This window comes from Poecilia latipinna, unplaced genomic scaffold, assembly GCF_001443285.1.
Source record: "Poecilia latipinna isolate Pla-1442-1.1 unplaced genomic scaffold, P_latipinna-1.0 Scaffold867, whole genome shotgun sequence".
NCBI classification, from domain to species: domain Eukaryota; kingdom Metazoa; phylum Chordata; class Actinopteri; order Cyprinodontiformes; family Poeciliidae; genus Poecilia; species Poecilia latipinna.
The window spans coordinates 103,417-115,951 of NW_015113483.1; the positions used below are offsets into that span (position 1 = coordinate 103,417).

General features: G+C 39.6%; 1 protein-coding gene across 3 annotated transcripts in view; it reads right to left on the bottom strand.

Annotated features, from left to right (window-relative positions):
* Nucleotides 1-12,535, bottom strand: part of tubgcp6 (tubulin gamma complex component 6) — a 39,494-nt gene that overhangs the window by 22,612 nt on the left and 4,347 nt on the right. For all 3 annotated transcript variants that reach the window (XR_001426882.1, XM_015048206.1, XM_015048205.1), the window contains exons 4-14: nucleotides 12,173-12,386; nucleotides 10,275-10,433; nucleotides 8,888-9,009; nucleotides 8,616-8,679; nucleotides 8,406-8,515; nucleotides 8,232-8,323; nucleotides 4,954-5,093; nucleotides 3,565-3,714; nucleotides 3,296-3,377; nucleotides 2,768-2,856; nucleotides 594-709 (exon numbers count right to left, since the gene is read on the bottom strand). Coding sequence is in view for 2 of the 3 variants with exons in the window: in XM_015048206.1 (XP_014903692.1) it covers nucleotides 594-709; nucleotides 2,768-2,856; nucleotides 3,296-3,377; nucleotides 3,565-3,714; nucleotides 4,954-5,093; nucleotides 8,232-8,323; nucleotides 8,406-8,515; nucleotides 8,616-8,679; nucleotides 8,888-9,009; nucleotides 10,275-10,433; nucleotides 12,173-12,386 (1,338 nt within the window). In the remaining variant the exon portion in view is untranslated. The remainder of the gene's footprint in view (nucleotides 1-593; nucleotides 710-2,767; nucleotides 2,857-3,295; nucleotides 3,378-3,564; nucleotides 3,715-4,953; nucleotides 5,094-8,231; nucleotides 8,324-8,405; nucleotides 8,516-8,615; nucleotides 8,680-8,887; nucleotides 9,010-10,274; nucleotides 10,434-12,172; nucleotides 12,387-12,535) is intronic.

A 12,535-nucleotide genomic window follows, 5' to 3' on the forward strand; every position in this document is an offset into this window, starting at 1 on the left:
ACAAGTAGTAAGTCTAGCAGCACGTAGTAGTTTACAGAATAAAAACATATACATTTATTATATTTTAAATTATCTTTTTTTTGTGAAGGTCAACTCGAGTTTGCAATATTTCGCCGGACAGAAATGGCTCTTTGATTTGGAGTCAGCAACATTTACAATCCACAGAAACCCACAGAAATAGAAATCTTTGCCTTTATAAAACCCAGATACTTTTCTTTATTGTCCATATCCCAAATATATTCAGTGTTTAAAATCTTGAATTTTACAAATCCTTCCTGAAGGGAAGAGGAGTAGAAAGATGCAAACTGGCTGCTTAAAAAGGCTGCAGATGGCAGGTGCTTCCTTCCTTCAGCTTTGGCACGCTCTGATCTCCAACATGTCGTCGAGCTGAATGACAGCTCCGATAGCATTTGCTCACGCTGTGGCATTAGACAGTTATCCCAACTGTGCGGGAATGCTGCATAAGTCTAGCCGCTCGCATATGCGGTACTCGCGAAGGTGACTTTTCAGCATGGTAAACATACAGTGTTTATGTTCGTGCCCAACATGGACGGATCGGTCAGCTGGAATAGGCAGAGCGGAAGCTGTCAAACCTGGCTCTCTGCTCCAGCTGCTCCTCCAGGGCTTGCAGTCTCTTTTCTCTGTCTCTCAGCTCTCTGGCAAAGCCAAAGTCGTCGTCCTCCTGCTTCTTCTTGGCTGCATTTTGCCACTGGTCGCAGAAACACAAACAAACGCAGGCAATGCATCGTTTCTTTAAGCTGGAAATGTTTATTTGTACGTTTCTGAGGCCAATTTTTAATCTCCTGCTCTTCCCTTTAGAGGGTTATCTTAAGATTTTTCTGACATTGTGCGGAGAAAATCCAAGCCAGAGTCTCACCTCAGCTGTCAGCATGCTGTCAGTTTGGAAAGTATTTGTGACAAGAGATGAGCCGAGTTTACTGATCCCTACACTGGCCCCAAAAGAACAACAACGTGAAAAATAAAATAAATCACTGTAGTTTCAATGAACACTGCAAAGTAGTTTGTGCTTTTTTTTTTTTTTTTAAACAAAGAAAACATCTCTATTGCAAAACAAAGCCCGACAGTGTTAAAACCTATTGGAAGTCCTTACAAAGGTTTGAATAGTTAAATATTCCTCTTAGAAAGTATTATTCAAATTAACTTTAGCCTTTAAAATGAAAATAATGTGTATTGTGTTGTGATACAAACTGAACAGAATTATTTGGTGCTATACTTCAAAGAACTAAGAAAGTCATCCATGTGACACCATCACATTCCCCTTAATCTAACCCCCCTTTACAAACTAGCTTCGTTATTTCTATAAAGGACCGTACTTGAGGGTGCTGAAAGTTGGGTTCCGAGTATGAACCGTGAAGAAAAACACCTCAGATAAAGGTCTGCACATCTTGCGAAACTTTCCTCCGGAGTTGCTAACTGAGGCAGAGATCTTTTTAGGCTTAAACGGGACCACTGAGCGTGGGCGAACGGGGTCATGTCCCTCCATTTTAGCAGAGCCGTGCGTAGCCGGGAGAGAAGTGAAAAATAATGCATGGTATTTTACAGAGGGTCAGAGGAGTGTCAATCTTTCAGATGGTACCAAAGAGGGCAACTAGCGGGTTAGATTCTATGTGGTGTTTGAGAAATAAAGATGGGGTCTGAAAAAGGAAGAAAAAAAAAAAGTCTCTCCAGCATGTTTTAAGATGAGCAAATGTCGAGCTAATGAGGACAAGGGAAGCCGGCACCGTATTTATCACAGCAGGGACTTGAGTCTGGATAACCGATGGACTCAAAAGGAGGTATAATTAACCTATTTGTGTATTTAATTTGTTTCATCTTCATCCCGACCAACAGAGCAACTGTACTGAAGTGTGTAAAGAATATTAGCTCTCGAACCTCAGACGGATGCAAATTTAACACGTATTTTTTAGAGCCTTGCAAAAGTACTCATGTCGTGCTGAGGTGAATGGAAAAGCATAACTAATTTTCAAATATTTTTTTTTTACAAATATTTGGGTTCTGAGTCAACCACCTTTTACTGCAATTACAGCAGAGAGTCACTGGGAGCAATCTGCAACCAGCTTTGCACATCCAGATATTGAATGTTTGACCAATGTTCCCAGTAAAACAGGAAAGAGCAGAAGGAGAATTTCTATGAACACTAATTAGCATGATCTTTGATTCATGGTCTCCTTATTCACCTGCTTAAGAAGATGGTCAAGTCTCGGCTTTGTTCTACTCATTAGGAATGTTCTGCAATTTGTTTATTAATCTTCTATTTAAAAAAAATTCCTGAAAGCCTTCAAGCAAAAGCTGCAATTACCATTATTATTCAGAATAAATTTCCCACAAGTAACATTACCTGACTTCTGAAGGCACTTTGGTGCACAAAAATTTAGGATGTAGAGTGATAAAATGTGAAGAAAGTTCAAGGTGTGAAAACATTTCAAGTCACTGCAAAGCTGCAAATAAAGATGGTTAGAAACAGACTGCTGTGTTTGGGTAGTTTCAAACAGAGGTATATTTTTGTTTTTGAGGTAATTTTCTGGCCAAACTAACAACATATCATGCTCAGAGAAGTGCAAATAACACCCTGTTTGACCTATTACTAGTTTGCAGATTCTCGTAAAAAAAAAACAAAAAAAAAACAAAAAGAAAACATATTTCATATTTCTTAGAATTTCTCTTGAACATTCATTCAGATATACAAACAGTTTGAACTACTTTTTTTTTAAAAGAAACAAAAAACATGCATTTCCACTTGAACTACCTCCTGCTCCTGTTCCAGGTGCTGCTTCAGCTCCTCAAAGCGTTCCCTTTTCTTGGCCTCTTCAGCTAGACGCTGCGACACCTGGCGCCCTGCAGGAGGTGGGGGAGATAACAGTGGGGCTGTTTACCCCTCCCGGTCGAAAAGCAACTCAACATCCGCATCCCTCTAACTACGCGCCGCAGCACAAAACAACACCGCCATCTGCCTCGCACTCGAATAAGCCGAGACGTGCATAAAGCAACCGAGCAGGCATTCCCCAAGCCAATCATCCTCCTTTGCCAACAATCCTTTACATCTTGTGGAGGAAAAGGAAAAAAAGTGGATGCGAGGACTTCGGTGAACTCTGTGACTGATAGTTAAATTTCACACTCTTAGGGTAATGGAAGATGCGTCGTCACACGGTGGCGAGGTGTGATTAGTATAATTTCACCTTTAGCGTATTTAATGTCACACGTTGAAGGTATATTCAGCCGCTTCGTGAACAGGTAGAAGAAGCGGTGCCTCTGAGTGTGTAAGCGTGACGCTAACCTCGGATGCTCTCCAGGGTTTTAGCCGCCGACTCCCTGACCTGATTGATCAGCTCCTGGCGCGCTCGCTCTGCTCGCAGGGCCTAACAATAGACAGGCAAGAAATCATCATTAACAAAGATTTATCCCCCTGCTCTGGAGCTCACCTCTCCTTCCCTCTCCCCCCCATCTCGGCCTGTCACAGCTGCCAGCTGCAGGCCATACAAACTAGCTCGATGCCTTCAAAAGCAAAACACGAGCTGGAAAAATAAAGCTCAAACGCATCCTTACCTGCTCCTCCCTGCTGACGGCGCTGTGTTTGGCGATCCTCTCCATGCGGCCGCGATACACCGCGCATTCCCTCTCAATCTCCTCCACCTCCTGCAGGGAGAAGGTGACGGCGATGCGAGGCACCGGCAGCTCCGACCAGCAGATGTAGTGCTGGTGGAGGAACAGATTTGGTGAGAAGTTAATGCAACCAAAAGAAACAAGGAGTCACGCTGCTTCCAGTGTTAAATTTGGATGACTCATCATGTTGACATCGTGTTTTATAACCTCAGAGTTCATTTCATAAACAAAATATGTTGCACCAGCTGTCGGAAAGTACAACTCCTTTTGCGCCGCTAGATCCAAAAGTAAACTAGCAAAGAATATGGGATGACATACGGGAGGGATTTGGACACAAGCAGCGAGAGAAGTTTGGAAGTACGAAGTGTTTCCACCCCTTGAACCTTTCCACATTTTGTTGTTTGGTTTTATGCAACAGGCCAACACAAAGTTGAAACGTGAATCTGCGTTTTGCTCCTTTACTCTGCGATGCTTTTCTTCAGCAGGGGCAGGTTTATTGTTTACCAATGTGGAAAGGTTGAAGGCGTGTGAATACTTTCATATGGTATTGTTGGATTCCTTTGAACTAAAGGAATAATTTGACTCAATCAGATTTCCAAGCTGACGCCCCATCTTTCTACTTTAAGCGTGGCTTTGCATGAGGTCACATTGATGTATTTCATATTAGCTTGCATTCATTTATGTCTAAATAAGAAAATGTCTAAGAAATTCTGAACATTACTGAAGTGTTAGCCTGTCAATGTATACATTTGACAAAAAAAAAATCATGACATGAATATTTTTTTAATTCTTAAAACATTTTTTTTAATCAACAGATTCATCATACAACACTTCTGTCTGAGTATCACTTCAAGAAACTAAAAATGTTTAATCATTTCTGATTTTTTCTCTCAGCAAATATAATACCAATATCAACTCTTCCTATATATGGAAGCACTTTCTGCTTTGATTGAAACTTCCTGATCCATGTTAAAATATTGACTATGCGTTTCACTTTTTAAAGGGCCATTTGGAAGTATAAAATAAAACATAAACTCATAATTGTGACAGATGGATGAGTGCCTTAAGTAAGCAGAGCCAGTCTGAGCATTTATTAGCAAATGCAAACAACTGAATCCTTGTTGGAAGCAGGAAAATAAACACAATCAGTAATAATAACAGTTAATTTAAATGCTTAATGAATTCATTGCAAACAAGAAAAGGAAAGTCCTGTTTGCAGGAACAATTTATAAATACTAATTAAGCCGTGATTATTTTTACACAGAATTCAAGTGCATTAAATTGATCCTCCTCCACATTTGCACGGATTGGCTATAAATGTGCAAAACAAACCTGTGGACAGCAGATTCGGAGGAGGTTGATGGTCTTCCCACAGACATAGACGTCGTTGGCAATGTGTCTCAGGAAGACCGGCACACAGTCCTCCACATCCTTCGAGATCAGAGTGTAGCCTTGAACCCAGAAGTGTTTGTCTGCAGAAAATCAAACATACCAATTGATGTCTGCATGTGCTAAAAAAGAAAAAAACAACAACAAAAAAACTTTCCCTTGTTGAATGAAATACCTAAAACTACCAGTGGTGGACCTTAAACTTTCTGCTTTTTACTGTGACTCATAGGGCGTGACAAAACTGGCCGCTTGGATTAGCACCTGTAATAGTTAGCACTTAGCCCAGCGATCCAAAGCAAAAAGCAGAAGAGAACAGAAATGCACGAGCTTCCCGAGCGCTTCACACGAAGCCTGCAGCTTGCCAAGAAAGCTTTGCTGCTGCTGCTGCTGCTGCTGCTGATCACTTCCCGGGCCGGCAGAGTTTCGAAGAGAACAATGACATCTGCGTGTCCTTCAAGCGGCGGGAGCGAGAACTGTGGAGGTTCGCGGCTGGAATTGATGAGGTGTAGCCGATGAGCAAATGAAACGGTTAGCCAGACAAAGCCAGCATGATGGTGTGACCTTGAATGGGATGTTGCGTTACATGCGATGTTTGGACAGGCTGTAATCACTCATACTTCACTGTATTTATTAGCCGGTGTCAACATTAAAAAGAAACAGCTTGTATGTTTGTGGCTTAGAGTTTGCAGTTTATGAATATTAATGCCTGGTTTTCATTGACAGGTAAACATGCTGACGTCTCTTCGGGCTATAAGTGATCAGGTAAACACTTGGGCCTGAATGGAGGAGAATTATTTTAAATAAACGTCTGTGAAAAAAGATTAAAAATTAAACAGATGTTTTTTGCAAGAGCATAATCTTGCATTGAACAAAGTACAGTGGTTTCTTGGTTTGGAGATGTTTTTTTTATTTTCTTTAAACCTCTCTTTCCATTGTTCTGACTGGAGGTTTAGGTAAGTTTAAGACACGACTGACCGGGTTAATCGTGTATAATCGACTACTGATGTAATTGTTAACTAATTTAGTAATTGATTAATCATTAATTGAAGCATAGAGACTCAAAAATGTCATTTGGTGAAACAAATAGCATATTCAGAGCAATAATTGAGTCAAAACACCTGCACAGACGTAAACATATTTTAGCCAAGCATTTTTACCTTTGACTGGTTCAGATTTACGAAAGGAATGGTTCTGTATCTTAGGCAATAAAATGTTTATTTTCTTAATTTAATAAGCTATTGAATTATTTGCATCTTTTAATGTATTTCTAATATTGTATAACATAAGCTTAGGTGGTGGAATAAAAAAAATCTGTAGAATGTGAAATTTTGTTTTATCCGATTAATTAATTGTCAGAATAATCAACAGATAACCGATCACTAAAATAATCATTAGTTGCTACCCTAGAAAGAAGCTATATGTCATGACCATAGAGGAGAGTCTGAATGAAGAAAAGTCACTTTTGAGCAAGTGAAGCTCCAACCTTCCTAACCGTCTGCTGCTCCTTCCTACCATCATTCACAACCAAGACATCAACATCCTTTAGTGTCTCTGCTTGCGGCAAAAACAGAACTTCAAAGCACGGTAAGGAATCCGCTATATACACCTTTTAATGCAGCAGCAGACAGGGCTCCTTCATATTTTCCATGTCAGCATACTTGTACTATTTCAGACTCTACTTTCCAGTCTCCTCAGTTCACTTCAGACATGTTTTCAAAGTCCAATTCTCCTGTTTTAATGATTGTCAGATTTCTATACGGTGTTTAAATAAGGAATCTGCAAAAATCACTGACAGACTGACGGAGTGATGGGTTGCTGGACAAACAGATGGGTGGATACTGAACAGATGGACGGATGGACAGGCGGATATTAAATAGATGGATGGATATTGGACAAACAAATGAATGGACAGAAGAATATTGGACAGATGGATTGTTGGATTCAACATTTAGTTAATTGGACAGAGAATAAAGTCTGAAAATATTAATAGTTTCTCATTCTCCGTTTTCGGTTTCCAGACTTAAATCAGACCCAGAAAGCCTGCAACTAATTTCCAAATTTCTCCAAGCTCCATAGAAATACCAGGGGATTTTTTTCTAATTCTAAAGAAGCATTCTGACTTCAGAGGGTGAAAAATGTCAGAATTTTTTTGTGACGAGTCATGAGGATCAAGACACATTGGTCTTACTTTATGTTCTCTTGTCTTTCCTATTTTGAAAAATAGTCATACATTGCTACATGGACTCCTAATTAGATGCTGCCAATCACTACAAACAACTTTAAAAAAAGGTTTTATTATATTCATTATTAGAAGTGCCTCTATTGAAGAGTCTTTGCTTGTGTGAAAAACAATTACCTGAATTTTGAATTTTTACTCTGCTGAATAAAATGTACTCAAAGATGGGACTTTTCTTAATTGTTCAGTGTCGGATTTTGCAAAAGCAATAAGTTTTTATTTTGATTCATTTAGAACAACAAGAACCCCTTTCCTGATATTTAAATACTTCACAGTTCAGACTATTAAACAACAGCTGACTGGCTCAAATTAGGCTTTTCAAGAGGAACAAATTACCACCATTTTCCTTAATTACAGAAAATCTCAGCTCCATTTCAGAATTCAGTCTCAGTGACTGAAATGTAAAAGACAAAGACAGAGGACCTGGCATTGAAAAACAGCTTGAGTTGAGTTAGAGAATGGAGACCCACAAAGCTAAGAGTGGAAGTTTCTGCAGAGCACAGATGGGTTTGTTCTTCTCTTCATGTCTTCACTCTGCCCCTTTTCTCCTCATGGAACCCATTAATTAGACCAAATGAAAATACATCACCAAAAGTCCAGCTTTCAAGAGTAAATCTGAGACAAATCCACTTATGAAGCGTTTCGGTTTTTTTTTTTTCTCTCTCTCTCCAATCAGCATGGTGTGCTAAATAAAAAGGATAAAGCAATAATATTTATTAGTGTTTGCTCTTGCCATTTTCTGAGCAGAGACGATTCCGGTCCCCACCGCAGCTGAGACTGATTCTGTTTCCTGCTTATTATTTTCCAATAACTTCATGGCATCCTTTATAGACACAAGGACAAATCCAACTAGGCAATAAAGGATCAAATTGAATCTCTGGTTTTCTGCTACTATAGACAGTCTGCCTTTCCACTGTGTGTGTGTGTGTGTGTGTGTGTGTGTGTGTGTGTGCGCTTCTGTTTTCATACGTGTGAGATATCTCACCCCTGAAACTGAGGTAATCCTCGTTGACCTGGATCATGAATTCTCCACAAACGTCTCGGAACACGCCGCTGTACACCCAGTCGGACACGAACCTGAACGGAGCAGAGCCGAGAACGCCGTTAGCTCAAACGACTCCTGCGCGTCTGTGGATTTGAGCGCGTCTCAGCCACAAACCGTGTGTAAGGTTCGCAGCAGCTCTTCAACAGGGACAGCAGGATGGGATAGTTCTCGTTGCTGCAGTTACTCTGGGCTTCGTTGTAGAGGTAGGACAGCAGCTTAACACCCTGAGGAGAGCCACATGAAGCGAGCTGACATCTCATCTGGAAGGTTAAACACCGCCCTGATGGATGACAAATTGCAGTGTGTACATAAAAGAGCCCTCACCACAGGGAAGGTGGCCTGGCCTGAGCCCGACGGTCCGTCCACACAGCACAGCTCCGACAGGTACCTTTGGACAAAAAGAGAGAGAGAAAGAGGGAGGTAGAGGGAGAGGAAAGGGAGTTTGTGATGTGATGATGTCCGTGGTGAGCTGCTTTCTGTCAGAACTGTCTGCCAGCGTGAGGGTGAGGTTAAAAGGAGTTAAAAAAAACAAACAAACAAACAAAAAAAAGAAACCTTCAGAAGAAAACAGAACATCAAAAAAGGTGTGGTCTGACCTGAGCTGGCGGCCCACTTTGCGGAAAAGGAAGCCGATGGTCAACAGGCTGAGAGTGGGGGGAGTGGTGAGGACGCACGCTCTGTAGTAATGCAGGTACTTCCTCAGACCACCGGTGAACGCCTTGGGCGAGAAAAATTATTAGTCACATGCAGCGAATTCTTCTACAAGTAATTATACCCACAGATGTCATTCTTCACATAACAGGAAATGTTGAAGTATTGTATTGGGATTTTAAGTAAAAAGTAGATTATGTCTGCAAAGTGGAGAAATAATCCTTTTTTTATTTTCTTTTTTAGGGCTGTTAATCAATTGATAAAAATTAACTAATTAGCCGCAATTAATCACTTTTCAAGGAAACCTATATTCACGAATTATTGTTTACAGACCATTTCTGCTTTGTTTTGGAACCAGATATAGAAGATAAAGCGAAATTGATAATTCAATATTGTCTTTTTATCCATCGGCTGAGCAAGTGGAAGTGAGGTACAGCAACACAGAGGAACTTTTTCCAAATCAGCCATTGTGTTAATTTATTTTATCAAGCTTAATTTAAAAAAAAACAAAAAAAAAACAAACAAAAAAAAAAACAACACAAATAGTTAACATGGTAATGGAAAAAGCCCTAGATTTTTTTTTAACAAATAAAAATGTAACATACGTGGCAAGAATTGGTATTTAGCGTTTTAAGTCAAGACTCTGTGGAACTCCCTTTTGCTTTTATAGCAACTAACAAGTTTTCTTCCAGGTTTGTCTCCTTTCGTCTTCCCATCAACTCTGAAGAGAAACTTTCTAGAGAAAACCATCCACACAGCATGATGCTGCCAGCACCATGTTTCATGGTGTTGATGGTGAGCTCAGCTAAATGTGCGTATCAGATTTCCGGTCCACATAGTGTTTTGCATGTCGGACAACTCGTTAAAACGCATTTCTAATTTGACCAGAGGACATTTTGTTTGCCAAATCCCCAATGTGATAAACTGCAAGCAGAACTTATTTCACCTCTTTCAATGATGGCTTTCTTATTGTAATGTGAAAATATTTACCATTGCCCACACTCTTGCCTGCTAACGCAAAGCAGACAAAATGATAAATCAACCTCAACTAATGAGAAACGATAACACTCAAACTTTTGTGTATTGTTGTGATTTTAATAAATTCTGTTGCTCCCCTGCTTTTCTCCTTTGCATATTTAAAGAGTTTTCTATTGTCATTAATAGACTGTGTCTATTTATGCTTGCTTGTCCTAAATTGTCCCTTAAGGGACGATTAAAACTTTCCAAATTGATGAGCACAACGGGGTGTAACACTGACATTAGCGCAAAATACGAGAGGGGGGAAACATGTGGCCCCAGAGGCATTAATTAATGGTGATTATACAAACATACCTGGAAGACTAGGCTCTTCTTGTCAGCACTCTGGAGAGAAAAGCGACTCAGCCTCAGGTAGTGGGTGCCATACTGGGCCAACTCCCCGAGAAGACGAGACACGCTCTCCGGAGAAGCTCCCGACACGCACACGCCGGGCCTGACGTCAAACTGGACGCTCTGGTGTAGAAAGCACATATTTAGAAAAGGCCTTTAAAAAGAGCAGGGTAGTCTAATAAAAATCAGCCATACTTGTAGCACACAGAAAATTAAACTCAGGAGTGTAGGAGGAGTCACCTCCTGCATGACTTCTAGAGGAACAATCGGTGGAGTTCTTTTATTAGATTATATAAGGAGAAGTTTTATGAGAACTAGAAATTGCGTCTCTAAGCAGTGGTCTTCTGGGAAAACAAAAATCAACACGGACAGTATTTTTGCAATCACAAACGCCACTGCTGTTATAAAAGTACAAGTGGTCACCAAAGCAAAAAATAAATAAGAAAGCTTCAAGATCACACATTAACTCCAGATATTAAAGTAAGGTCTAATATTACTGTTGGCCACACCGTGCCAGGCTTTTGTTAGTTTTCTGAACGTTCTTGAGTCGCATTTCATTTCTTGAAATGTTGTCTTTAAAAAGCCCAACTTTAATGTGAACTTTTCAAACATTCAACTTTAAGAGTTAGCATCCCAGGTCTACAATAGCTTTGAACTTGAACAGGGATGCACAAAAGGAAAATAATTAATTGTATTGACTATGATGAAGCCATTTTATTGCTACTTTTCTTTGGTAATGTTAAAATCACTTATTAAAAAAAAAAAGTTACTCTCTACTAGCGAATCCCAACCCAATAGATGGACATTAATCCATTTTTAGTCAGTGGCAGGCTTTTGTTATGGAAAAAATACACAAAACATGAAATAAATAAAAACTAATCAAACTCAATGTTCTCACATATAATAGACTGCTGCAGTGCCCTATGATTTTAGTTGTGTTGAGCCATTTAAAGTGTTATTTGATTTTTTTACTGCCAACAGCTGCTAGTTTGAATATTTTGTCAATAAACCTAATTTACAGTGCGGAATGAATCATTTATGGTGCAGCAGAATGTATTAAAATAAAAAGAAATGTTACAGATTATGTAAAATATGACAGAACATTGATACAAATACAATAATCAAAATGTGTGAGTTTAGCAGAAGAAATATAACCTGTTACTGTTTCCAAATAAAGTAAATTCATGTCATACATCTATGGGTAAATACAGTAATTCTGTAAAAATTGTATTTTTATGATAATTTTTCTTGACGTCTCTTACTGCTTTAAAAATTTGCGAAGTACTTGACCTCATTGGTGAAAAAAGCAGTATCTAATAAAATGATTTAAAAACCTTGGGAGCTATTGGTAAAAACAGCTTTACATTCTGATTCTCCGATTCTTGTGAAGCGCTTTAAGCCTTTCCACATCACTGTATGTCAGTGTCAAGCATCTCCTGCAGTAACAGGATAAGGCCAGGGCCAGGGGAAATCAGGAGAATCGTGATGTAATTTATGTTGTAAGAAAAGACTACAACCTTCCTAAAACAGAAAAAAAAAAAAAAACTTAATGGGACACAATAAAGCAACTGCTGCTCTCTCCTGTGGTTTAGGTTTTAACATGAGGAACACTGCAATTTACTTCTTCATCATTTAATCAAGTTAATGGCTTGATAAGATTTGGCTCAGTTCTCCGGAAGGTTTAGGGTAATGGGCTTTTTTTTTTTAAAGGAACTGTATTTGTTTATATCTCATAGACTAATTGCACATTGATTCTTTTTGTGTGTGTGTGTGTGAGAGCTGTGCACTGGCAGCGCGTGAAAAAGGAAATGATTGCATTTAAGTGCATCTCCGAGAGACGAACAAATGATGATGAATTGCACCTGGTTGAGAGGGAAGGTAGTGGACGCCACTCCTATCAGAACGTTCAGGAGGTCAGACACTAATTGCGTCTGGGAGTCCAGGGGCAGCATGAGGATGGGAGAGGAGTCGCTGGAGCTCACGACCCTCATCTCTCCCTCCCACAGCAGGTAGAGCTGGTCAAATGTCTCTCTGCCTCCCTCTGTCAGATAGAAGGACTCCCTTTTTCCTGGTGGACTAGTGGGACAAACATTACAAATTAGTTTTTTAAAAATTAAGTGTTTTGTTCCTAACTAACATACACCATTTTTTTTTTACAAAAACAAAACAGTTTACAGTGGATTAAAACCCACATTTTCTTTTCTGAGAAAATAAGAATATGACAT